Genomic DNA, 26,512 nt, shown 5'->3' on the forward strand with positions numbered 1-26,512 from the left:
GTGTTTACATCGCCTCCAAAGCTGACGCATCGTATCCAGTGAGCTCACGTAGAAGTGATGCGTTGTGGCGAAGCGCTGCGCGAATCAATGTTGGGAACGACCCCAACTGAGGAAGCTCGTCGAAGTCAGCTACCGCATACCCACTCGCTTGAAGTAGTTCTTGAATGCTCATCAGCGTTTCAAATTCGACCAACGCCGACTTGAAGGGGTCCATCAAAGCCTGATGTTTGCGTGCGAAGTCTTGGGAAAGATCCGCGAAAAACCGATCCCATAGAACACCAACATTTGCTGGAGCTGAATACACCAGAATGGTGACGAAGAGCTGGCGTAGTTGATACGGCATTTGGAACTCAGCCGCTTCCGTCAAACACGAAACCCACTCGTTGTCATTCTCCAAGTAGCCAGCCTCCCGCGCCGCAATTTGGAATGTTGGGCAGACAATTCCGTTAACCGTTCTCAAGTCTTCAAACGACGTTGGACCTCTACGCTGACAGAGCAGTAGCCGAAGGTAGAACCGCTCCATATCACGAGGAGACACGTGAATCATGCGACCAACAGCAGCTTGATACTGTTTCCGGCGAACCCACCTTTTCGGTTGCCCTTTCTCCGGCGCTTTCCAGCAGAACTCTTTGGGGATATCCTGATACAACATCGTCCTGGCAATATGATTCTGAGGCTCTTCACTCGCACACAACTCAAAGAATCTGGTCAGCATCGTGTGACTACCACGTTCCAAAATCGCCTCCGGGTTTTCCGTCTCGCGAAAGCAAATTGTCTGGCCTGACTCGAGATGAACCGTCAGCTGTGTCACCGCATGGGTTTTCCCCTGAATTGTGAAATCGAGCAGGCGCATGCAAGCTTCCACCGGAGAAATGTACCGGGCGCTCAAGAAACGTAGAATCTCATTTGGTTCTCGACGCGCACTCTGTTGCCCTCCTCGGACTTCTTCCACAGTGAGTATAGCCATGTCGGGTCCTTTGTACACATACTTGTACAGGTATTTAACCGCAGTAATATCCGTGCACACTTCGACATTGATGTGGCAGTTGTACTTCTGGGATAAGTACGGGTTGTACGGTACAACCCACTGGTTGATCGTAGCATTGTCGTATTCTCTGCCTTTGAACTTTAGAACACCTTCTTGCTGTCGACGTCGTCTGTACACTGGATATCCATTGGCATTGGCTTGTGTAACTTCTGCTAAGGGCTTCGGATATCCTTTGGTGCACTTGCCGTCCTTCATACACGCGCAGAAAGGGTTTGCAGGCCCGCATGGACCATGGAGCATGCATGACATGACCGTCTCATACAGCTAAGGGTTTGTATCCTTATCTGGGATCTCAGCGCATACCATCTTGTCTACGATCTCGCGCGTTCGAGGTTTGTCTTCGTCAGCCAAAATAACCAGTACGTGAGCGTGGGGGAGGCCTCGTTTTTGAAACTCGACAACGTAAATCCGCGCGCGCACTCGTCCCAGAACGCCTTGGTTTAAATCGTCAAGCGTTGCTTGCAGTTTCTGCTGCCACACGCGAGCCACGATGTCTGGTCGATCTTGAGCTGTCTGGATATCGGAAGGTATCGCTTCAAGAATCTCGTCCCACTTAGGGTTGCACGTTTCAGTCAGGAAGACGTCGGGCCGTCCATACTCACGAACAATTGCCATCGAATCTTGATACGACTTGTACATGGACCGCGGGCTACCCAGGTGCGAAGCCGGTAGTATGATACGCTTGCCAACCTGATTAAGAAAGTGGGTTGGTCGTGCTCTACTGCCTCCGTCCCGGTCCGGGTGCACCAATCTGTTCTGGGCCCGGTCATATTCCGACAGCAGCACTTCTCCTTCCGCCAGAGCCAAAGTATCCTCATTGAGCAAAGCGTCTTGAACACCCCTGTATTGATCGGCGCGAAGTGTTTTCTGATTGTCGGCCACCCAGCGAAGCTGTTCTTGCTCACATTTTGCACGCTGATCTACACACCACTGTTGAAATAGACGCCCACCTTGGTGGAGAGCGGACTGATCATCCACTTTCTGATGAAGGCGGAACGCGACGTGTTCACGAAGCGACATCGCCGTCTTGTTTCGATACTCAGCACCATTCGCGAACTCGTCTGTGTAGGTCCAGCCCTTCTCTCCATATGGAAGGAGAAGCGGGTATTGGAGTGGATCGTAATCGGCGTGAGTCTCATACAAACGTAGCAGCCTTTGATCGCGTGTAAACAGAAGTAGATCCCGAGGCTGAGCCAGGTTGCCATCCTCAATGAGAGTCGCAGCCACTTCAGACACAGTGGGGCGATTATGCGTCCTTGGTCGCGAGGAGTTATCATGCAGACGGAAGACCAAGTCTACTGGAGTCTCCGTGTTGTGTTGACGCACTTGCTGCCCAAAGTGGAGGAACCGTTGCGCTAATGGGTTGTGCTCTGCCATCATTTTCTCGATGTCTAGTAGTGCAACACGATCCAGATCCGCGAATATACCAAGACGTCGCTCCGCGCGGCGTTGCATGTCTGGATCCATAATGTAGATCTGCGCAAACTTGGGTGCTACTCGCGCGCCTGTCCGACGGTCTATGTGGGGGAGGAGAGATCCTAGGTAGTGCCCCATAGCCCCTTGAATGCGATATGTGTACACCCCGTGTGTACCCGCAACGCTCTCGTCTTGATGCACATTTTGAAACGATCGGTTTGAGCACGAAGCACCAATCGATGTAAATGCGAAGGCTTGATTGTAGGCACGAATTTGACGGCGGAACTCGGGATCTCCGTACAGCTGAAGCAGCTTCCGTGGCGCGGGGTGCAGTGGAGGCAGATTTACCCTGCCTGCGAGACAGCATGATATCGCAGACTCCCCAGGCCACTTCCAAGCATTGCAGATCGGACAAACTGTTGTAGCCGGGAGCTTGTGTCGCCTGTTGACCACGTGGTCACCTGTTATCATGGACGCGTCGAAGTCTTCGAGGGAAATAAGAGCATGTCCATGACGGACACATTGTCGTCTAGTGCGCACCCGCTCGAGCTCGTACTGGCGCTCGTCTTGTGTCTGCTCAGCTCGTCGATCAGCATGCCATTGTCGGTCCAGCTCGCGTTCAGCATCTCGTTCTTGTCCCGACAGATCGGCCCGTCGATCGGCGTGCTGGTGGCGGTTTAGCTCACGTTCAGCGTCCCGGTCTTCTTGTGGTAGCTCCGCTCGGCGAACTGCATGCTGTTGGCGGTTTAGGTCGCGTTCGTATTGTCGCTGCTGTTCATTTAGCTCCGCCCTGTGTGCTGTTTGCTGCTGCCGATTATTCACTCGTTGTTCGTGAAGATCTTCTCCACGTAACCGAGCTCTTCGGGCACGCTTGCGCTCTGCGTCCTTTTTCCTCGCACGATCACGCTGAGAGAGTGACATATTAGCTCGTCTTGTGCGAGATCTCTGTGCGTCGCGTGTACGGTCGCGATCTGTCTGAGACAGTGTCCTGATAGCTCGTCTTTCGCGAGCTCGTTGCGCAGCTGACACCGGAATCGCTTCTTGAACAGGAGCTGGAGGTATTAAAAGCACTGCTAATGAAGCCACCTCGGTAGCTCCCGCTTGATACGCTGCCTCCATCTGGGCCGCAAACCGGCGCTGAAATATCACAGAATCGGACTCTTCCGTCTTTTACTCCCGCTCTTCAAAACGGCCAGCTTGACCTTCCGTAACTTCCGTAACCGCCGTAGCTTCTTGGTGCACACTGAGGGCTTGAAGCGCTTTGTTCAAGTCGCAGCGCTTCCTCCTGCGCTTGTTCATACGTCGCTTCCGTGCTTCCTTCTCCTCTTGCATGGGTGTCGCATTGATCAGTTCATTCTCGCGCAGAGCCTCCTCAAGTTCTTCCCGCGTCCTTTTCCGCTTAGCTCGATCCATAAGTCTGCGAACACGAAAACGTGACGCGTTAGACATAGTCTAAGTACACCGCACGTAGCAGTAGTTTTCATAATGTAGGGTGTGGGGACATCTGCGTACTACCCGGGATTGCTTGCTCCCATCAAGGTTATCTCCGATCACTTATCCCACAGTCACGGGCCGTGAGGTCCGGAGCGGTTTTAGTTTGCAAATTGTGCAGTCGAATCTCCAGGGTTGGGCCCCCGGATAGTACTGTAGCTTGAGGTGCGATATCCTTTTGCCAAAAAGGCGGCCGTTAATTGCAAAGGCTGGTTATTGATAGGCTATTACAGCCCCCATCCCATCTGTCGGTTAAAAGAGGCCAGTTACGGTACCCCTCCTGACCAACTGCACGCACGCAATGTGCGTGCCCATCAATAACCATTAACGACCGGCTCAACTGGTTCGCTGTCGGGTTTGCGGTCAATGGACCAGGTGCCAAATGTGCTCTCGCGCAGAGTGGGCGGTGGGATAAAGCCCCAAGAACCCAGAGGGCTCTGGAACTAAATCCCCATAGCACGGCTACCTACTTGCAGGATAAAATCCCGCAAGCTATAAGCTACCCCCTAAGCAGCCCCAGGAACCTCGGACTATCTGTGTATGTGTGTCTTGCTAGCTACTAATGCAAACTAACATGCATACACGCAGCGTACCTTGAGTAACGTGGCGTTCCACGGCTTCCGTTTTGAAAATGGGGGCAAAATGAAATTTGAACGGTGCTTTTAAGTACGATGTGTTGACCACATACAGTGTGTACACCACATATTGCAATTTTAGCGAATCGAGGCCGCCTTCGCTGCGCTCGGCAGCCAGTAGAACGCGCGTTTTAGCGTGAGGATTATTAACCCTAGCCCGTTGCGGACGGACTGACGGACGGACAGACACCAGACTCCACTAGGGGGGGTAAGACTAGCCGTTCACCGCCGCTACGCGGCGGAGTGGCATGGTTTGTTGGAGATGAGGTGGCCGCAACCTTAGTGCTTCTTGGTGTCGCGTGTTTTGAGAGCGTGGTTCACCCCGTAGATCTTGGCATCGTGTATTTAACCACTTGCCTTCCGTAGTCTCATTCGGCCCCGTATAATATCGTGGTGTGGAACGTTTCCGTTACCCCGTACTACAGGTTGGGTGTTGTTTTCTTCAATGGTCCATGCTCTTTCGTGCTCTTCCCGGCTTCGAGGTTCCTGCTCACCCATGGCCCACGCTGCTCAGCGGTTCTGTCCTCTCTCTTGTAAGTTCATGCTCTTTAGTACGGTCTTTTCGTTAAAGCTAACTGTTTTCCGTTCTCAAACGTTTATGTGGGTTGCACTGGCTTCGTGGTAGATACTATTTCGTTACCATTGGCCTTCCATCGCCGGTACTCTAACCAAAGGGTGCTATTCCGTGCTTTGGTGCCTCCATGCAGTCGTGGTTCCGTCGCCCGTGCATCGTGGTCTCCTGATGAAGTGTCATCGACCGCGGAATCACGCTATCGTGCAATCACGGTGTGGTAATGCTGTCTATGGTATTGTGCTCACGTAGTGTATCTGCGTTGTCCGTGTTGTCGTGTTCTACAATGGCAACGTGCTCCACAGTGTGCAGTCGTGGTCACCCCAAGCGCCCACCTCCCCGTTTATTTCGTCGCCGTTCGTGCAATCTAGTTCCTCCGTGGCTCGGTAAGCTCAGGTTCAACACTGGTATCGTTCTCCGCGGCACGGTGATTTTACGTCTATAGCTCTGCGGCTGCGTTCTCCCATGGCTTAGTGGCACAGCCCATGCTATCGTGCTAGCTTGTGGTGTCGCGGCTGGTCTGTCGTCCGTGTGCTTGTTAGGTACCGTAGTATCGTGCTCCCTGGCTTGGTGAGATCCGGTTCTACCCTGATAACGTGCTCTAATGCTCGATGACTTCCCGTTTTCGGATTCCCGCCGCTTCATGCCTGGTCCGGCGACCGTACTCCGTGCTCTTCCGTGGTGCTATGGGAGAGTTGCTGTCCATGCACTCTTACCGCTACGTGCGTGATCTTCCGTAGCCACCCTTTTTAGCATGCTGGGGTGTCTGTATATCTATTTCCCTTCCGTGGTCTGTACGCTCCCGTCATATTCTTGTCCCTCTGTCCTTTTCATAGCTGCGTGCACTTCCGTCTTTCACGCTACGCATACAACTTCGTGGTTTGCATCGGCTAAGACTTCTATCGTTGTCCATGGCCTTCCGTGCTTCGTGTTGCTCTTCTATCCCATCGTCTACATAGTGTGGGTCGGTGTTCTTACGTGTTTCGTGTTCTTGCTGAGTCACGTGCCTCCGCGCTAACTTAATCACAAACGCTGTTTCCATTTCGTTTGATGTACGCTACATATATTGTTGGAAAACTCGCACAATATCTTCAGGTCGCACACTACGCGCGCAAATACAAAGGAAGGTGATATTTCTCCCGGAGGCAGTGTGGGGTGCAGGGGTGTAAGCCACAATAGTCATATTTTAAAGTTTTCACATTATTAGTAATAGTAATACATGTATAATTGCTATTTATTATTAAACGCTGATATAATTATTATGTGTATTACTACTACAAATGACTGCAAGCAAAAATATGAAATGCCTTGATAATAGTACTAAGAAAAATAATATTGTAAGTTAAATTAGTACAACAGTACTACGAAGCCTAAAACATCATTATATATCCAATAAGTACTAAAGTTTCGATTGAGGCCGAAATATAAGTCACCAGGGCCTACAAAATTTGCAGCGGCTCCTACGACGATATTGTACGTGTGTGCTCATCGGCGCTATTTAATTATGCTAACTAACGCGTACACAGGAAGCGCCCTTCGCATGAGGTGGCGGCCCACAGTTGAAAATGGGGCAAAATGAAATTTGAACGGTGCATTTAAGTACGATGTGTAGACCACATATAATATGTACACCACATATTGCAATTTAAGCGAATCGAGGCCGCCTTCGCTGCGCTCGGCAGCCAGTAGAACGCCCGCATGAGCGTGAGTTTTATTAGCCCTACCCTCGGACGGACTTACGGACAGACAACACACGGGTAAGATATCGAGAAATGAAGTGGGGCGCTGTACCGACTCTGTTAAATACACGATAAAATATAGCTGGGTCTTACTATTGTAACCCACTATCCATAACGTGTATGGGGTTTCGGTAAATAGGCGCAACGAAATCCGCTCGCTTTGGGGGGGGGTAATAGTGCCGGCCGAAAGTGATAGAGAGAACTTTAAACGGGTGAGGACTTTATTCCTTGCTGATATGTTTAGTGTACCAGGTTAATATCGTATAACGCATCATCTAACCCTAAAGGATTTAACAGATCGACGTATTCGTCCATGTGCGGTTCCTTCGACCACTTTTCACGAAATTTAGCGCCAATCACATCGTGTTGGATATAAACCACGACGAGGGGTCTCTCGAGAAGCCTGCTATTTCAGCGCTCCGCATGATTGTTCCCTCATCCGTGTCTCGCCACGCGCGGAGCCCCCAATCGCAAACGGTGTCAGCACTTGGCATACGTGGGCTACCAAAGCGAGTGCATTCGACTCGGTCTGACTCTTTCCAAGCGTTATTTCCATGTACAATAGGTCCTTAAAACGACATCTTTAGTCCACTTGATCATCGCTTGCTTACGCTCACTGCTAACCGACTGCCTTTGATGAGGCATTATTGGAAATGACGGAAAAGTGTTTCTCTCTGTAGAATGGATGGTCAGCATAGCAGATTTGGTAGCTTTTATAAGGACTCTATTCGGGAGAGGCTTGTATTTAATAGTGCAGGCATGTAGCACCCCACAGGACACTATTCGGTAGGGGGCTTTTATTCGGGCGCGTCCGTTAGATGTGCGATTGTCAGATGCGACTGCATTCTAGAAGCGATGCTCATTCTAGAAGGGCTTGCCAAATCAGCGAATTTCAAGCAACGATGAAGTGGCGGAAAGCTATCGGTAGTGGATAAGAAGAGCATCGAATTGAATGTATTAGCGAAGTTGCTGTAAAATCTGGTACCATTACAGTCTGTGCTATTCGTAAGGACGTAGCGGTCAATTCGGTAAGAGTAGCCGTTCTCTAAATGATAGTTTTCGTAAGAATGTTCTTATCATAGGCTACCTTTGTTGGGGGCTCTTTTACACGTGGGAACATTTACTCGACCAGGAGCGAAGTATTCGAACCGGATAGTAATGGAGACAAAAAATACAAACGTGGTTTGTCTTTGGCTCGATGCATGATCCATAAAGTAGATGCAGTTTCGCGTGGGTATCATCAAGTTTAGCAAGCTGGAAGTTTGGAAACCAAGCGTACCAGCCTTTTGGAACATAGCCTGAATGCCTCATGACCAGGAAATTTATCGTAACCAAATCCAGATCGTAGATTTTTATGAGGTTGGTTTATTTCTCTTACAAACGTATATCCACCAGTAAACTTCGTAAATTCAAAGCTCGCTTCCTTACAGTTTATCTGTCTCGAGAAGCTAAGTTGGAAGACGAAAGCGAAATCAGTGCAAGAACATTGACGTAGGTAACGTAATGACTCGTAGAAAAAACAAATATCACAACTACAGCTTACATCTCCATCGGGGTTGCCTCCTTTTCCGCCTCCGACTCCGAAGGCTGTTGCTGCTGCAGCGTCCTGGTCTGTTGTCCTGGTTGCAGCTGTTGCTGGCGCTGTTGGTCCTTGATCGTCTTCTTCTGCGCCTCCCCGAACGGCGTCTGCTGCCACATCGTCTCGAACTCGTCGGGCGTGCCGCTCGAGCAGATGGCTTCGTGCTGACCCTCGTCGTCGGGGCGCATGCGGTTCCACGTCGTGCGCAGCTTCTTGCCCTCGATCTGGCGCTCGTGCACCGCTTTCAGACGGCCCGTCGAGTCTTCGTAGCGGCGCCGCGAGCTTGTCACGTGCTGGCCCTTGTCGTCCACGATGGACGAGTTGCTGAACGTGTAGGACGAGAAGGCGCGGCGGTACTGGCTGTCGGCATCGACATTCGAGCTGTCAGAGCTGTCGGACTGCTGCTTCTGCTTCTTGTTCGATGCCTTCGTGCTAGTGGTGACCTTGGCCTTGACGGTCTGTTTGTTCGGGTCGTTATCACGGGTCGGAGTCGGGTCGTGCGCTACGTTATCGGTCTCCTTTTCTGTCGGCTGTGTAGCGACCTCGCGGTGCTGCGTCGTCGGTCTCTGCTCGCGCCAAAACAGGCAGATCCCGGAAGAATTCGTCGTCGTCAACATTGCTGGGCGCCGCCAGCATCTCGTTGCCCATGTCGAAGGGGAAGCGCGAGCGGCTCATGAGGTTGCTCATGTGCTCGAGGTCCATCATGGACTGCTCCAGAGACGACATGGGGTACCAGAAGCGCGGTCGGACGAGATCCCACGTGCTGAACATGGCTGGAGAGTTGGTATAGTTCGGGTTGGTAGTGTAGTTGAGCGGTATACGGTGGCTTGGTTAGCCTTGGTTTTGACGTTTGGTTGCTTGTTTGCACGCTGTAAGCAGTAGATGGCAAATTCAGAAATGACGTGGTAACGCAGTCGGAGTTAGCGGACTTCAACTTCAACGTAGCCGATAAAAAAGGGTCTCGAAAATTTTAGAAGTGGTCAGAATATTCGGTAGAAATCTATGACCAGCTAGAATTAATAAATTTGGCGGAGCAGCAACAAAACAACACATAAAATAGTGCTCGGCCAATAGAAATTTTTATCGGCCGAGCACTATTTTTGCCTACTCTCAAAATCTAGATGTGCGATTGTCAGATGCGACTGCATTCTAGAAGCGATTGCTCATTCTAGAAGGGCTTGCCAAATCAACGAATTTCAAGCAACGATGAAGTGGCGGAAAGCTATCGGTAGTGGATAAGAAGAGCATCGAATTGAATGTATTAGCGAAGTTGCTGTAAAATCTGGTACCATTACAGTCTGTGCTATTCGTAAGGACGTAGCGGTCAATTCGGTAAGAGTAGCCGTTCTCTAAATGATAGTTTTCGTAACAATGTTCTTATCGTAGGCTACCTTTGTTGGGGGCTCTTTTACACGTGGGAACATTTACTCGACCAGGAGCGAAGTATTCGAACCGGATAGTAATGGAGACAAAAAATACAAACTTGGTTTGTCTTTGGCTCGATGCATGATCCATGAAGTAGATGCAGTTTCGCGTGGGTATCATCAAGTTTAGCAAGCTGGAAGTTTGGAAACCAAGCGTACCAGCCTTTTGGAACATAGCCTGAATGCCTCATGACCAGGAAATTTATCGTAACCAAATCCAGATCGTAGATTTTTATGAGGTTGGTTTATTTCTCTTACAAACGTATATCCACCAGTAAACTTCGTAAATTCAAAGCTCGCTTCCTTACAGTTTATGTGTCTCGAGAAGCTAAGTTGGAAGACGAAAGCGAAATCAGTGCAAGAACATTGACGTAGGTAACGTAATGACTCGTAGAAAAAAACAAATATCACAACTACAGCTTACATCTCCATCGGGGTTGCCTCCTTTTCCGCCTCCGACTCCGAAGGCTGTTGCTGCTGCAGCGTCCTGGTCTGTTGTCCTGGTTGCAGCTGTTGCTGGCGCTGTTGGTCCTTGATAGTCTTCTTCTGCGCCTCCCCGAACGGCGTCTGCTGCCACATCGTCTCGAACTCGTCGGGCGTGCCGCTCGAGCAGATGGCTTCGTGCTGACCCTCGTCGTCGGGGCGCATGCGGTTCCACGTCGTGCGCAGCTTCTTGCCCTCGATCTGGCGCTCGTGCACCGCTTTCAGACGGCCCGTCGAGTCTTCGTAGCGGCGCCGCGAGCTTGTCACGTGCTGGCCCTTGTCGTCCACGATGGACGAGTTGCTGAACGTGTAGGACGAGAAGGCGCGGCGGTACTGGCTGTCGGCATCGACATTCGAGCTGTTAGAGTTGTCGGACTGCTGCTTCTGCTTCTTGTTCGATGCCTTCGTGCTAGTGGTGACCTTGGCCTTGACGGTCTGTTTGTTCGGGTCGTTATCACGGGTCGGAGTCGGGTCGTGCGCTACGTTATCGGTCTCCTTTTCTGTCGGCTGTGTAGCGACCTCGCGGTGCTGCGTCGACGGTCTCTGCTCGCGCCAAAACAGGCAGATCCCGGAAGAATTCGTCGTCGTCAACATTGCTGGGCGCCGCCAGCATCTCGTTGCCCATGTCGAAGGGGAAGCGCGAGCGGCTCATGAGGTTGCTCATGTGCTCGAGGTCCATCATGGACTGCTCCAGAGACGACATGGGGTACCAGAAGCGCGGTCGGACGAGATCCCACGTGCTGAACATGGCTGGAGAGTTGGTATAGTTCGGGTTGGTAGTGTAGTTGAGCGGTATACGGTGGCTTGGTTAGCCTTGGTTTTGACGTTTGGTTGCTTGTTTGCACGCTGTAAGCAGTAGATGGCAAATTCAGAAATGACGTGGTAACGCAGTCGGAGTTAGCGGACTTCAACTTCAACGTAGCCGATAAAAAAGGGTCTCGAAAATTTTAGAAGTGGTCAGAATATTCGGTAGAAATCTATGACCAGCTAGAATTAATAAATTTGGCGGAGCAGCAACAAAACAACACATAAAATAGTGCTCGGCCAATAGAAATTTTTATCGGCCGAGCACTATTTTTGCCTACTCTCAAAATCTAGATGTGCGATTGTCAGATGCGACTGCATTCTAGAAGCGATTGCTCATTCTAGAAGGGCTTGCCATATCAACGAATTTCAAGCAACGATGAAGTGGCGGAAGCTATCGGTAGTGGATAAGAAGAGCATCGAATTGAATGTATTAGCGAAGTTGCTGTAAAATCTGGTACCATTACAGTCTGTGCTATTCGTAAGGACGTAGCGGTCAATTCGGTAAGAGTAGCCGTTCTCTAAATGATAGTTTTCGTAAGAATGTTCTTATCATAGGCTACCTTTGTTGGGGGCTCTTTTACACGTGGGAACATTTACTCGACCAGGAGCGAAGTATTCGAACAGGATAGTAATGGAGACAAAAAATACAAACTTGGTTTGTCTTTGGCTCGATGCATGATCCATAAAGTAGATGCAGTTTCGCGTGGGTATCATCAAGTTTAGCAAGCTGGAAGTTTGGAAACCAAGCGTACCAGCCTTTTGGAACATAGCCTGAATGCCTCATGACCAGGAAATTTATCGTAACCAAATCCAGATCGTAGATTTTTATGAGGTTGGTTTATTTCTCTTACAAACGTATATCCACCAGTAAACTTCGTAAATTCAAAGCTCGCTTCCTTACAGTTTATCTGTCTCGACCAGCTAAGTTGGAAGACGAAAGCGAAATCAGTGCAAGAACATTGACGTAGGTAACGTAATGACTCGTAGAAAAAAACAAAAATCACAACTACAGCTTACATCTCCATCGGGGTTGCCTCCTTTTCCGCCTCCGACTCCGAAGGCTGTTGCTGCTGCAGCGTCCTGGTCTGTTGTCCTGGTTGCAGCTGTTGCTGGCGCTGTTGGTCCTTGATAGTCTTCTTCTGCGCCTCCCCGAACGGCGTCTGCTGCCACATCGTCTCGAACTCGTCGGGCGTGCCGCTCGAGCAGATGGCTTCGTGCTGACCCTCGTCGTCGGGGCGCATGCGGTTCCACGTCGTGCGCAGCTTCTTGCCCTCGATCTGGCGCTCGTGCACCGCTTTCAGACGGCCCGTCGAGTCTTCGTAGCGGCGCCGCGAGCTTGTCACGCGCTGGCCCTTGTCGTCCACGATGGACGAGTTGCTGAACGTGTAGGACGAGAAGGCGCGGCGGTACTGGCTGTCGGCATCGACATTCGAGCTGTCAGAGCTGTCGGACTGCTGCTTCTGCTTCTTGTTCGATGCCTTCGTGCTAGTGGTGACCTTGGCCTTGACGGTCTGTTTGTTCGGGTCGTTATCACGGGTCGGAGTCGGGTCGTGCGCTACGTTATCGGTCTCCTTATCTGTCGGCTGTGTAGCGACCTCGCGGTGCTGCGTCGTCGGTCTCTGCTCGCGCAAAAGCACAGGCAGATCCCGGAAGAATTCGTCGTCGTCAACATTGCTGGGCGCCGCCAGCATCTCGTTGCCCATGTCGAAGGGGAAGCGCGAGCGGCTCATGAGGTTGCTCATGTGCTCGAGGTCCATCATGGACTGCTCCAGAGACGACATGGGGTACCAGAAGCGCGGTCGGACGAGATCCCACGTGCTGAACATGGCTGGAGAGTTGGTATAGTTCGGGTTGGTAGTGTAGTTGAGCGGTATACGGTGGCTTGGTTAGCCTTGGTTTTGACGTTTGGTTGCTTGTTTGCACGCTGTAAGCAGTAGATGGCAAATTCAGAAATGACGTGGTAACGCAGTCGGAGTTAGCGGACTTCAACTTCAACGTAGCCGATAAAAAAGGGTCTCGAAAATTTTAGAAGTGGTCAGAATATTCGGTAGAAATCTATGACCAGCTAGAATTAATAAATTTGGCGGAGCAGCAACAAAACAACACATAAAATAGTGCTCGGCCAATAGAAATTTTTATCGGCCGAGCACTATTTTTGCCTACTCTCAAAATCTAAATGTGCGATTGTCAGATGCGACTGCATTCTAGAAGCGATTGCTCATTCTAGAAGGGCTTGCCAAATCAACGAATTTCAAGCAACGATGAAGTGGCGGAAGCTATCGGTAGTGGATAAGAAGAGCATCGAATTGAATGTATTAGCGAAGTTGCTGTAAAATCTGGTACCATTACAGTCTGTGCTATTCGTAAGGACGTAGCGGTCGATTCGGTAAGAGTAGCCGTTCTCTAAATGATAGTTTTCGTAAGAATGTTCTTATCATAGGCTACCTTTGTTGGGGGCTCTTTTACACGTGGGAACATTTACTCGACCAGGAGCGAAGTATTCGAACAGGATAGTAATGGAGACAAAAAATACAAACTTGGTTTGTCTTTGGCTCGATGCATGATCCATGAAGTAGATGCAGTTTCGCGTGGGTATCACCAAGTTTAGCAAGCTGCAAGTTTTGAAACCAAGCGTACCAGCTTTTGGAACATAGCCTGACTACCTCATGGCTGATACATAAATCGTAATCAAATCCAGATCGTAGTTTTTTATATAAGGATGTACCTTACTTTTTGTTTATACTGGGAATGCCTCATAGAAGTATGGACAGCCCACCCCGGATTAATTCGACGGTACTGTGTAGATTGAAACGCGTAATGTAACCTGGGTGAACATTCGTGTCACCGGCAAAAAAAGAAATTCTAGTTGCTAAAACGTATTTCTCAATGGATGAGTATGATAAATTCGTGAGTTGTTGACAAAAAGATTCTCGGTCTTTGGCGTATTGTTCAGACGCCCCGGAGAGGCATAAAAGCTCGGGCATTTGCTCACAAACACAGAAAAATGAAAACAAAAAGTCACGTATTGTATGTTTTTAAATAAGCATACATACGGGGGGTCAAATGTGGGTCATTTGGTTAGGCCGTGAAGGCAGGTAGCGTACTGCTCTAATATGAAATATTGCTCACTGCCACCGAGAATTCCTGAGGTGTATTGTGCAAATTCAGTCACTGAGCAATACTTTCGCGTGTTCACAAGTATTCGGATCTGAAGCAGTCGCCAGACCATTTTTCATCAAGTAGGAGGTTGTTCTCAACAAATTTGGCAACAAAAGAAATAAAAAATAGTTGAAAAATGGAACTGAGGGAAGCCCAAGAAAAGCAGTTTGTGCTTCCGACGCAGCTTCTGGGGACCGGATAGATTTATTTAAGAAATTGTATTCCGAAGAAAGAATGCTTATCCTCACAAATTTATCCAGTGAATCCAGGCACAAGTTGTCCGGTATGGCAATTGATAGTTGATATAGACACAGGTTAGACTATCTTTTAACTTAAATTTATGCCTATCGAAACTTGAAAAGGAAACAGAAAAAAACTGTATTTGAATTCCCCTGTGAAAGTCGCAGACGACTTACAAACGTATATCCACCAGTAAACTTCGTAAATTTAAAGCTCGCTTCCTTACAGTTTATTTGTCTCGAGAAGCTGTAAGGAAGCGTTTCGATCCACGTAAACAATGAAGAACCGTACTGCTGTGCAAAAGTACTCGTTAAACTATACATGTACAGTAGAGTAATAATAGAAGCTTTTTTCATTCTGTTTATTATCGAAAAAGTTGGACGACGAAAGCGAAATCAGTGCAAGAATATTGACGTAGGTAACGTTAATGACTCGTAGGAAATAACAAATATCACAACTACAGCTTACATCTCCATCGGGGTTGCCTCCTTTTCCGCCTCCGACTCCGAAGGCTGTTGCTGCTGCAGCGTCCTGGTCTGTTGTCCTGGTTGCAGCTGTTGCTGGCGCTGTTGGTCCTTGATAGTCTTCTTCTGCGCCTCCCCGAACGGCGTCTGCTGCCACATCGTCTCGAACTCGTCGGGCGTGCCGCTCGAGCAGATGGCTTCGTGCTGACCCTCGTCGTCGGGGCGCATGCGGTTCCACGTCGTGCGCAGCTTCTTGCCCTCGATCTGGCGCTCGTGCACCGCTTTCAGACGGCCCGTCGAGTCTTCGTAGCGGCGCCGCGAGCTTGTCACGCGCCGGCCCTTGTCGTCCACGATGGACGAGTTGCTGAACGTGTAGGACGAGAAGGCGCGGCGGTACTGGCTGTCGGCATCGACATTCGAGCTGTCAGAGCTGTCGGACTGCTGCTTTCTGCTTCTTGTTCGATGCCTTCGTGCTAGTGGTGACCTTGGCCTTGACGGTCTGTTTGTTCGGGTCGTTATCACGGGTCGGAGTCGGGTCGTGCGCTACGTTATCGGTCTCCTTTTCTGTCGGCTGTGTAGCGACCTCGCGGTGCTGCGTCGTCGGTCTCTGCTCGCGCAAAAGCACAGGCAGATCCCGGAAGAATTCGTCGTCGTCAACATTGCTGGGCGCCGCCAGCATCTCGTTGCCCATGTCGAAGGGGAAGCGCGAGCGGCTCATGAGGTTGCTCATGTGCTCGAGGTCCATCATGGACTGCTCCAGAGACGACATGGGGTACCAGAAGCGCGGTCGGACGAGATCCCACGTGCTGAACATGGCTGGAGAGTTGGTATAGTTCGGGTTGGTAGTGTAGTTGAGCGGTATACGGTGGCTTGGTTAGCCTTGGTTTTGACGTTTGGTTGCTTGTTTGCACGCTGTAAGCAGTAGATGGCAAATTCAGAAATGACGTGGTAACGCAGTCGGAGTTAGCGGACTTCAACTTCAACGTAGCCGATAAAAAAGGGTCTCGAAAATTTTAGAAGTGGTCAGAATATTCGGTAGAAATCTATGACCAGCTAGAATTAATAAATTTGGCGGAGCAGCAACAAAACAACACATAAAATAGTGCTCGGCCAATATAAATTTTTATCGGCCGAGCACTATTTTTGCCTACTCTCAAAATCTAGTTGTGCGATTGTCAGATGCGACTGCATTCTAGAAGCGATTGCTCATTCTAGAAGGGCTTGCCAAATCAACGAATTTCAAGCAACGATGAAGTGGCGGAAGCTATCGGTAGTGGATAAGAAGAGCATCGAATTGAATGTATTAGCGAAGTTGCTGTAAAATCTGGTACCATTACAGTCTGTGCTATTCGTAAGGACGTAGCGGTCGATTCGGTAAGAGTAGCCGTTCTCTAAATGATATGTTTCGTAACAATGTTCTTATCGTAGGCTACCTTTGTTGGGGGCTCTTTTACACGTGGGAACATTTACTCGACCAGGAGCGAAGTATTCGAACCGGATAGTAATGGAGACAAAAAATACAAACTTGGTTTGTCTTTGGCTCGATGCATGATCCATGAAGTAGATGCAGTTTCGCGTGGGTATCACCAAGTTTAGCAAGCTGCAAGTTTTGAAACCAAGCGTACCAGCTTTTGGAACATAGCCTGACTACCTCATGGCTGATACATAAATCGTAATCAAATCCAGATCGTAGTTTTTTATATAAGGATGTACCTTACTTTTTGTTTATACTGGGAATGCCTCATAGAAGTATGGACAGCCCACCCCGGATTAATTCGACGGTACTGTGTAGATTGAAACGCGTAATGTAACCTGGGTGAACATTCGTGTCACCGGCAAAAAAAGAAATTCTAGTTGCTAAAACGTATTTCTCAATGGATGAGTATGATAAATTCGTGAGTTGTTGACAAAAAGATTCTCGGTCTTTGGCGTATTGTTCAGACGCCCCGGAGAGGCATAAAAGCTCGGGCATTTGCTCACAAACACAGAAAAATGAAAACAAAAAGTCACGTATTGTATGTTTTTAAATAAGCATACATACGGGGGGTCAAATGTGGGTCATTTGGTTAGGCCGTGAAGGCAGGTAGCGTACTGCTCTAATATGAAATATTGCTCACTGCCACCGAGAATTCCTGAGGTGTATTGTGCAAATTCAGTCACTGAGCAATACTTTCGCGTGTTCACAAGTATTCGGATCTGAAGCAGTCGCCAGACCATTTTTCATCAAGTAGGAGGTTGTTCTCAACAAATTTGGCAACAAAAGAAATAAAAAATAGTTGAAAAATGGAACTGAGGGAAGCCCAAGAAAAGCAGTTTGTGCTTCCGACGCAGCTTCTGGGGACCGGATAGATTTATTTAAGAAATTGTATTCCGAAGAAAGAATGCTTATCCTCACAAATTTATCCAGTGAATCCAGGCACAAGTTGTCCGGTATGGCGACTGCTAGTTGATATAGACACAGGTTAGACTATCTTTTAACTTAAATTTATGCCTATCGAAACTTGAAAAGGAAACAGAAAAAAACTGTATTTGAATTCCCCTGTGAAAGTCGCAGACGACCTAGTTTCTCTTACAAACGTATATCCACCAGTAAACTTCGTAAATTTAAAGCTCGCTTCCTTACAGTTTATTTGTCTCGAGAAGCTGTAAGGAAGCGTTTCGATCCACGTAAACAATGAAGAACCGTACTGCTGTGCAAAAGTACTCGTTAAACTATACATGTACAGTAGAGTAATAATAGAAGCTTTTTTCATTCTGTTTATTATCGAAAAAGTTGGACGACGAAAGCGAAATCAGTGCAAGAATATTGACGTAGGTAACGTTAATGACTCGTAGGAAATAACAAATATCACAACTACAGCTTACATCTCCATCGGGGTTGCCTCCTTTTCCGCCTCCGACTCCGAAGGCTGTTGCTGCTGCAGCGTCCTGGTCTGTTGTCCTGGTTGCAGCTGTTGCTGGCGCTGTTGGTCCTTGATAGTCTTCTTCTGCGCCTCCCCGAACGGCGTCTGCTGCCACATCGTCTCGAACTCGTCGGGCGTGCCGCTCGAGCAGATGGCTTCGTGCTGACCCTCGTCGTCGGGGCGCATGCGGTTCCACGTCGTGCGCAGCTTCTTGCCCTCGATCTGGCGCTCGTGCACCGCTTTCAGACGGCCCGTCGAGTCTTCGTAGCGGCGCCGCGAGCTTGTCACGCGCCGGCCCTTGTCGTCCACGATGGACGAGTTGCTGAACGTGTAGGACGAGAAGGCGCGGCGGTACTGGCTGTCGGCATCGACATTCGAGCTGTCAGAGCTGTCGGACTGCTGCTTCTGCTTCTTGTTCGATGCCTTCGTGCTAGTGGTGACCTTGGCCTTGACGGTCTGTTTGTTCGGGTCGTTATCACGGGTCGGAGTCGGGTCGTGCGCTACGTTATCGGTCTCCTTTTCTGTCGGCTGTGTAGCGACCTCGCGGTGCTGCGTCGTCGGTCGCTCGCGCAAAAGCACAGGCAGATCCCGGAAGAATTCGTCGTCGTCAACATTGCTGGGCGCCGCCAGCATCTCGCTGCCCATGTCGAAGGGGAAGCGCGAGCGGCTCATGAGGTTGCTCATGTGCTCGAGGTCCATCATGGACTGCTCCAGAGACGACATGGGGTACCAGAAGCGCGGTCGGACGAGATCCCACGTGCTGAACATGGCTGGAGAGTTGGTATAGTTCGGGTTGGTAGTGTAGTTGAGCGGTATACGGTGGCTTGGTTAGCCTTGGTTTTGACGTTTGGTTGCTTGTTTGCACGCTGTAAGCAGTAGATGGCAAATTCAGAAATGACGTGGTAACGCAGTCGGAGTTAGCGGAGTCTTGCGATCTTCCACTTCAACGTAGCCGATAAAAAAGGGTCTCGAAAATTTTAGAAGTGGTCAGAATATTCGGTAGAAATCTATGACCAGCTAGAATTATTATATTTGGCAGAACAGCAATAAAACAACCCATTTCTATTGGCCGAGTACTATTTTTGCCAGCTCTAAAAAAGCTAGATGCGCAATTGTCAGATTCTAGAAGCGATTGATCATTCTAGAAGGGCTTGCCAAATCAGAAATATAGAAAAGGAGAGCCTCGACTTGAATGTATTAGGTAAAATCTGGTACCATTACTGTCTGCTATTCGTTAGGCTTAGCGGTCAATTCGGTAAAGTAGCCGTTCTCTAAATGGTATTTTTTTTAAGAATCTTCTTATCGCAGGCTATCTGGCGGCTCTTTTACACGTGGGAGCATTAGCTCGACCAGAAGCGAAGTACCCTAACAGGATACTGTTGGAAAGATAACTATGAACTCGGTTTGTCTCTGGATCGATGCACGATGCACGATGCACGATGCTCGAGTTACGAGTCACGAGTCACGACCCGTGAAGCAGATGCAGCTTCGCATACTCGATGCACGTGTCACGACCACCCATGAAGCAGATGCTGCTTCGCGTGAGCATCATCAACTTTAGCAAGCTGGAAGTTTGGAAACCAAGCGTACCAGCCTTTTGGAACATAGCCTGACTGCCTCATGACCAGGAAATTTATCGTAACCAAATCCAGATCGTAGTTTTTTATGAGGATGTACTACCGTACTTTGCTTTGGTTTATTTCTCTTACAAACGTATATCCACCAGTAAACTTCGTAAATTTAAAGCTCGCTTCCTTACAGTTTATCTGTCTCGAGAAGCTGTAAGGAAGCGTTTCGATCCACGTAAACAATGAAGAACCGTACTGCTGTGCAAAAGTACTCGTTAAACTATACAGTAGAGTAATAATGGAAGCTTTTCATTATGTTTATTATCGAAAAAGTTGGACGACGAAAGCGAAATCAGTGCAAGAATATTGACGTAGGTAACGTTAATGACTCGTAGAAAATAACAAATATCACAACTACAGTTTACTCCTCCTTCGGGGTTGCCTCCTTTTCCGCCTCCGACTCCGAAGGCTGTTGCTGCTGCAGCGTCTTGGTCTGTTGTCCTGGTTGCAGCTGTTGCTGCACTGTTGGTCCTTGATCGTCTTCTTCTGCGTCTCGCCAAACGGCGTCTGCTGCCACAGAGTCTCGAACTCGTCGGGCGTGCCGCTCGAGCAGATGGCTTCGTGCTGACCCTCGTCGTCGGGGTGCATGCGGTTCCACGTCGTACGCAGCTTCTTGCCCTCGATCTGTCGCTCGTGCACCGCTTTCAGACGGCCCGTCGAGTCTTCGTAGCGGCGCCGCGAACTTGTCACGCGCCGGCCCTTGTCGTCCACGATGGACGTGTTGCTGAACGTGTAGGACGAGAAGGCGCGGCGGTACTGGCTGTCGGCATCGACATTCGAGCTGTCAGAGTTGTCGGACTGCTGCTTCTGCTTCTTGCTCGATGCCTTCGTGCTAGTGGTGACCTTGGCCTTGACGGTCTGTTTGTTCGGGTCGTTATCACGGGTCGGAGTCGGGTCGTGCGCTACGCTATCGGTCTCCTTTTCTGTCGGCTGTGTAGCGACCTCGCGGTGCTGCGTCGCCGGTCTCTGCTCGCGCAAAAGCACAGGCAGATCCCGGAAGAATTCGTCGTCGTCAACATTGCTGGGCGCCGCCAGCATCTCGCTGCCCATGTCGAAGGGGAAGCGCGAGCGGCTCATGAGGTTGCTCATGTGCTCGAGGTCCATCATGGACTGCTCCAGAGACGACATGGGGTACCAGAAGCGCGGTCGGACGAGATCCCACGTGCTGAACATGGCTGGAGAGTTGGTATAGTTCGGGCTGGTAGTGTAGTTGAGCGGTATACGGTGGCTTGGTCAGTCTTGGTTTTGACGTTTGGTTGCTTGTTTGCTCGCTGTGTGCAGTAGCTGGCAAATTCAGAATTGACGTGGTACCACAGTCGGAGTTAGCGGAGTCTTGCGATCTTCCACTTCAACGTAGCCGATAAAAAAGGGTCTCGAAGGTTTAGAAGTGGTCAGAATATTCGGTAGAAATCTATGACCAGCTAGAATTAATATATTTGGCAGAACAGCAATAAAACAACCCGTTTCTATTGGCCGAGTACTATTTTTGCCAACTCTTAAATATCTCGACGCGCGGTTGTCAGATGCGACTGCATTCTAGAAGCGATTGCTCATTCTAGAAGGGCTTGCCAAATCAGAAATATAGAAAAGGAGAGCCTCGACTTGAATGTATTAGGTAAAATATGGTACCATTACAGTCTTTTCTATTCGTAAGGCTTAGCGGTCAATTCGGTAAAAGTAGCCGTTCTCTAAATGATATTTTTGTAAGAATGTTCATATCGTAGGCTACCTTTGTTGGGGACTCTTTTACACGTGGGAACATTTACTCGACCAGGAGCGAAGTATTCGAACCGGATAGTAATGGAGACAAAAAATACAAACTTGGGTTTGTCTTTGGTTCGATGCATGATCCATGAAGTAAATGCAGTTTCGCGTGGGTATCATCAAGTTTAGCAAGCTGCAAGTTTTGAAACCAAGCGTACCAGCTTTTGGAACATAGCCTGACTACCTCATGGCTGATACATAAATCGTAATCAAATCCAGATCGTAGTTTTTTATATAAGGATGTACCTTACTTTTTGTTTATACTGGGAATGCCTCATAGAAGTATGGACAGCCCACCCCGGATTAATTCGACGGTACTGTGTAGATTGAAAACGCGTAATGTAACCTGGGTGAACATTCGTGTCACCGGCAAAAAAAGAAATTCTAGTTGCTAAAACGTATTTCTCAATGGATGAGTATGATAAATTCGTGAGTTGTTGACAAAAAGATTCTCGGTCTTTGGCGTATTGTTCAGACGCCCCGGAGAGGCATAAAAGCTCGGGCATTTGCTCACAAACACAGAAAAATGAAAACAAAAAGTCACGTATTGTATGTTTTTAAATAAGCATACATACGGGGGGTCAAATGTGGGTCATTTGGTTAGGCCGTGAAGGCAGGTAGCGTACTGCTCTAATATGAAATATTGCTCACTGCCACCGAGAATTCCTGAGGTGTATTGTGCAAATTCAGTCACTGAGCAATACTTTCGCGTGTTCACAAGTATTCGGATCTGAAGCAGTCGCCAGACCATTTTTCATCAAGTAGGAGGTTGTTCTCAACAAATTTGGCAACAAAAGAAATAAAAAATAGTTGAAAAATGGAACTGAGGGAAGCCCAAGAAAAGCAGTTTGTGCTTCCGACGCAGCTTCTGGGGACCGGATAGATTTATTTAAGAAATTGTATTCCGAAGAAAGAATGCTTATCCTCACAAATTTATCCAGTGAATCCAGGCACAAGTTGTCCGGTATGGCGTCCCCTTGTATCATTGATGAATTGATAGTTGATATAGACACAGGTTAGACTATCTTTTAACTTAAATTTATGCCTATCGAAACTTGAAAAGGAAACAGAAAAAAACTGTATTTGAATTCCCCTGTGAAAGTCGCAGACGACCTAGTTTCTCTTACAAACGTATATCCACCAGTAAACTTCGTAAATTTAAAGCTCGCTTCCTTACAGTTTATTTGTCTCGAGAAGCTGTAAGGAAGCGTTTCGATCCACGTAAACAATGAAGAACCGTACTGCTGTGCAAAAGTACTCGTTAAACTATACATGTACAGTAGAGTAATAATAGAAGCTTTTTTCATTCTGTTTATTATCGAAAAAGTTGGACGACGAAAGCGAAATCAGTGCAAGAATATTGACGTAGGTAACGTTAATGACTCGTAGGAAATAACAAATATCACAACTACAGCTTACATCTCCATCGGGGTTGCCTCCTTTTCCGCCTCCGACTCCGAAGGCTGTTGCTGCTGCAGCGTCCTGGTCTGTTGTCCTGGTTGCAGCTGTTGCTGGCGCTGTTGGTCCTTGATAGTCTTCTTCTGCGCCTCCCCGAACGGCGTCTGCTGCCACATCGTCTCGAACTCGTCGGGCGTGCCGCTCGAGCAGATGGCTTCGTGCTGACCCTCGTCGTCGGGGCGCATGCGGTTCCACGTCGTGCGCAGCTTCTTGCCCTCGATCTGGCGCTCGTGCACCGCTTTCAGACGGCCCGTCGAGTCTTCGTAGCGGCGCCGCGAGCTTGTCACGTGCTGGCCCTTGTCGTCCACGATGGACGAGTTGCTGAACGTGTAGGACGAGAAGGCGCGGCGGTACTGGCTGTCGGCATCGACATTCGAGCTGTCAGAGCTGTCGGACTGCTGCTTCTGCTTCTTGTTCGATGCCTTCGTGCTAGTGGTGACCTTGGCCTTGACGGTCTGTTTGTTCGGGTCGTTATCACGGGTCGGAGTCGGGTCGTGCGCTACGTTATCGGTCTTCTTTTTCTGTCGGCTGTGTAGCGACCTCGCGGTGCTGCGTCGTCGGTCTCTGCTCGCGCAAAAGCACAGGCAGATTCCGGAATAATTCGTCGTCGTCAACATTGCTGGGGCGCCGCCAGCATCTCGTTGCCCATGTCGAAGGGGAATGCGCGAGCGGCTCATGAGGTTGCTCATGTGCTCGAGGTCCATCATGGACTGCTCCAGAGACGACATGGGGTACCAGAAGCGCGGTCGGACGAGATCCCACGTGCTGAACATGGCTGGAGAGTTGGTATAGTTCGGGTTGGTAGTGTAGTTGAGCGGTATACGGTGGCTTGGTTAGCCTTGGTTTTGACGTTTGGTTGCTTGTTTGCACGCTGTAAGCAGTAGATGGCAAATTCAGAAATGACGTGGTAACGCAGTCGGAGTTAGCGGACTTCAACTTCAACGTAGCCGATAAAAAAGGGTCTCGAAAATTTTAGAAGTGGTCAGAATATTCGGTAGAAATCTATGACCAGCTAGAATTAATAAATTTGGCGGAGCAGCAACAAAACAACACATAAAATAGTGCTCGGCCAATAGAAATTTTTATCGGCCGAGCACTATTTTTGCCTACTCTCAAAATCTAGATGTGCGATTGTCAGATGCGACTGCATTCTAGAAGCGATTACTCATTCTAGAAGGGCTTGCCAAATCAACGAATTTCAAGCAACGATGAAGTGGCGGAAGCTATCGGTAGTGGATAAGAAGAGCATCGAATTGAATGTATTAGCGAAGGTGCTGTAAAATCTGGTACCATTACAGTCTGTGCTATTCGTAAGGACGTAGCGGTCGATTCGGTAAGAGTAGCCGCTCTCTAAATGATATGTTTCGTAACAATGTTCTTATCGTAGGCTACCTTTGTTGGGGGCTCTTTTACACGTGGGAACATTTACTCGACCAGGAGCGAAGTATTCGAACCGGATAGTAATGGAGACAAAAAATACAAACTTGGTTTGTCTTTGGCTCGATGCATGATCCATGAAGTAGATGCAGTTTCGCGTGGGTATCATCAAGTTTAGCAAGCTGCAAGTTTTGAAACCAAACGTACCAACCTTTTGGAACATAGCCTGACTACCTCATGACCAAGACATAAATCGTAATCAAATCCAGATCGTAGTTTTTTTTATTTAAGGATGTATTACCTTACTTTTTGTTTATACTGGGAATGCCTCATAGAAGTATGAGCAGCCCACCCCGGATTAATTCCACGGTACAGTGTAGATCGAAGCGCGTAATGTAACCTAGGTGAACATTCGTGTCACCGGCAAAAAATGGGAATTTTCAAGCAACGGGTAAAAATAGCTTTTGAGTTGAGGTAGCAAAAGATGAAACCAACGTAGGAGCGAGCGGCCGTAGTTAGTTTCAGAATTTTCTTATCACGCTTAAGCCCTCTTTCTTCCACCCTTCAGCCTCCAGCACTCCGGAGAATGGTTCGCCTTGCAGCTCGATCCTACCTGCATTTGATGCCTGAAACCATTGAAACAGGTTTTGACGCACCATTCTACGCGAAGGTCGTTCGAGTCGAGGCAGATACAGTAACCTTTCATAGTCTCGAAGGGGGGGGGAAGGAAGTGTAAGTCGGGCAGTTGCGGAAACACACGTGGTGACGGCCAGCGAGGTGAACAGGGCAAGAAATCATTCACTCATGCGACGTGCAGTTGCTGTAAAGGGCTCTGATCATGTTTACTACGGTCGAGTGGTAGAAGCCGAAGGCGATCAGCTGTCGATTCTATCCGACGGACAGCAGTTCACCGCTGAATGGAAGGCAGTGTCGGTCGTAGCACCGATTATAGCCCTTCTATTGGAACATATTCAATTTGACAGTGATGAATGGAGCGCGCGCGAAATCGAGGCTGTCGAGAACACTGTTCTAGACCGAGTACTCGGACGAGATATCGTGGGCTCTAACCAGATACCGGCTATATTAGAAGGCTTAATGGCAGAAGCTAACTATCCCAGTGCAACGAAGGTCTGTAAGTGGACCGACCCTTCAACGGGTCAACAGACCGAGTTTGCGCTGCAACACGCCCTTGACTTTGCGTATTATGTCAATGGAGGAGTGACACCGGTGCCACCAACTGTGGGGCAGGCGTTTTGCTGCCCGCCTCAGTCACAATCACCGATTGGTGGTGGTGATGGCGAGGAAAGAGAAGGAAGTGAGCTTTTCGATCCTTTTATCGACGGCGATGATACTCCCCAAGACCAATCGGAGCCGATTCGTGAGGGTACGGTTCAAGTCACTACGCGGCCAGAACGACCAAAGCGTTCCCGACAGCCGGTTAGCCCGTCGAATGATGGTGTTCATGAGGCAAAGCGACGTCGCACAGCGATAGACCAAGATGCACTCATTGTCGAGAAACTCAGCGATGACCCCGAGCTACTGGAGCGGTTTCTAGCTATTAGACAAGTCAACAGACAGTCTCAAATGGTTCCGAGGACTCAAGTGAGCACGAGTTCTGAGATGATTGGGCAGCCGCCTCCGCGGAAAAGAGTGACCGTAGCATCAAAGTACGCATTTGCTCCACGAGATGATTAACAGGAGGTACATGAGCGAGTGACATCAGAAAAGCATAAAGGTAAGCCTGCTACTATATTTGTCAAAGGTATGGTTCGGTCCGAATTTGTGAAGTTTAAGGCGCTACCGGGTGTCTGCACTCGGGCATATGATATTCAATTTGGTTCTGGTGGGTTGTCAATTCGTCACTTCGCCCGACTGTCAGAGGACGAGAGGATGTCGTGGTTAGAAAGTGGAGGATCAAACTTTGGCAACCTGTTGGCGACGGCGGAGTTCGCTACAGCTACTCCTGCTTCGCGCATAGAGGATGTGGTAGAAGCAGCAAGAGTGCTCCTCACGTATTGCCGAGAATACTGCTGCTCAGAGCTGATCAAACTGGTCGAACACATCGTTGAGTTCATAGAAGAAACACTCATGAGAGTTAGCTGGAGTCAAAAAGAGCTGTCGACACTTGTTTACTGGGTAAACGATGTTTTAGAGGACTTTAGAAGTGTTGCAGAAAGTGATGGTGACTTAGCAAGTGATAAGACGCTGCTCAACGGATGATAGGCTTCTGAGGGATCTGATGTTCGTGAAAGTACATCAACACGTCAGCGAGATCAAAAACGAGAGATTAACGGATGAAGGTTGAACAGGGGGAAGAAGCGCGCAC

The 26,512-nt window shown here is 49.0% G+C and overlaps 7 protein-coding genes across 7 annotated transcripts; all 7 read right to left on the reverse strand.

Annotated features, from left to right (window-relative positions):
• Positions 1 to 8,374: 8,374 nt before the first annotated feature.
• PITG_10360 (uncharacterized protein) lies at positions 8,375 to 9,250 on the reverse strand (the record flags this gene model as incomplete). The annotated part of the gene is made up of 2 exons (XM_002902119.1): positions 8,375 to 8,937; positions 9,062 to 9,250. 2 exons carry the CDS (start codon positions 9,248 to 9,250, stop codon positions 8,440 to 8,442), a joined length of 687 nt encoding a protein of 228 aa, XP_002902165.1.
• Positions 9,251 to 10,323: 1,073 nt separating this feature from the next.
• Positions 10,324 to 11,134, reverse strand: PITG_10361 (uncharacterized protein; the record flags this gene model as incomplete). Its single annotated transcript, XM_002902120.1, has 2 exons — positions 10,324 to 10,821; positions 10,946 to 11,134. The coding sequence occupies 2 exons, from the start codon at positions 11,132 to 11,134 to the stop codon at positions 10,324 to 10,326; spliced, it is 687 nt and encodes a 228-aa protein (XP_002902166.1).
• A 1,018-nt stretch (positions 11,135 to 12,152) lies between these two features.
• On the reverse strand, positions 12,153 to 13,019 carry PITG_10362 (uncharacterized protein; the record flags this gene model as incomplete). The annotated part of the gene is made up of 2 exons (XM_002902121.1): positions 12,153 to 12,704; positions 12,789 to 13,019. The coding sequence occupies 2 exons, from the start codon at positions 13,017 to 13,019 to the stop codon at positions 12,207 to 12,209; spliced, it is 729 nt and encodes a 242-aa protein (XP_002902167.1).
• A 2,037-nt stretch (positions 13,020 to 15,056) lies between these two features.
• PITG_10363 (uncharacterized protein) lies at positions 15,057 to 15,825 on the reverse strand (the record flags this gene model as incomplete). Its single annotated transcript, XM_002902122.1, has 2 exons — positions 15,057 to 15,452; positions 15,541 to 15,825. 2 exons carry the CDS (start codon positions 15,823 to 15,825, stop codon positions 15,057 to 15,059), a joined length of 681 nt encoding a protein of 226 aa, XP_002902168.1.
• A 2,092-nt stretch (positions 15,826 to 17,917) lies between these two features.
• On the reverse strand, positions 17,918 to 18,727 carry PITG_10364 (uncharacterized protein; the record flags this gene model as incomplete). Its single annotated transcript, XM_002902123.1, has 1 exon — positions 17,918 to 18,727. One exon carries the CDS (start codon positions 18,725 to 18,727, stop codon positions 17,918 to 17,920), a length of 810 nt encoding a protein of 269 aa, XP_002902169.1.
• Positions 18,728 to 19,941: 1,214 nt separating this feature from the next.
• Positions 19,942 to 20,760, reverse strand: PITG_10365 (uncharacterized protein; the record flags this gene model as incomplete). The annotated part of the gene is made up of 1 exon (XM_002902124.1): positions 19,942 to 20,760. One exon carries the CDS (start codon positions 20,758 to 20,760, stop codon positions 19,942 to 19,944), a length of 819 nt encoding a protein of 272 aa, XP_002902170.1.
• Positions 20,761 to 22,708: 1,948 nt separating this feature from the next.
• Positions 22,709 to 23,582, reverse strand: PITG_10366 (uncharacterized protein; the record flags this gene model as incomplete). Its single annotated transcript, XM_002902125.1, has 1 exon — positions 22,709 to 23,582. The coding sequence occupies one exon, from the start codon at positions 23,580 to 23,582 to the stop codon at positions 22,767 to 22,769; it is 816 nt and encodes a 271-aa protein (XP_002902171.1).
• Between the last annotated feature and the right edge of the window lie 2,930 nt (positions 23,583 to 26,512).

Source organism: Phytophthora infestans, genomic scaffold (assembly GCF_000142945.1).
Source record: "Phytophthora infestans T30-4 supercont1.18 genomic scaffold, whole genome shotgun sequence".
NCBI lineage: Eukaryota > Oomycota > Peronosporomycetes > Peronosporales > Peronosporaceae > Phytophthora > Phytophthora infestans.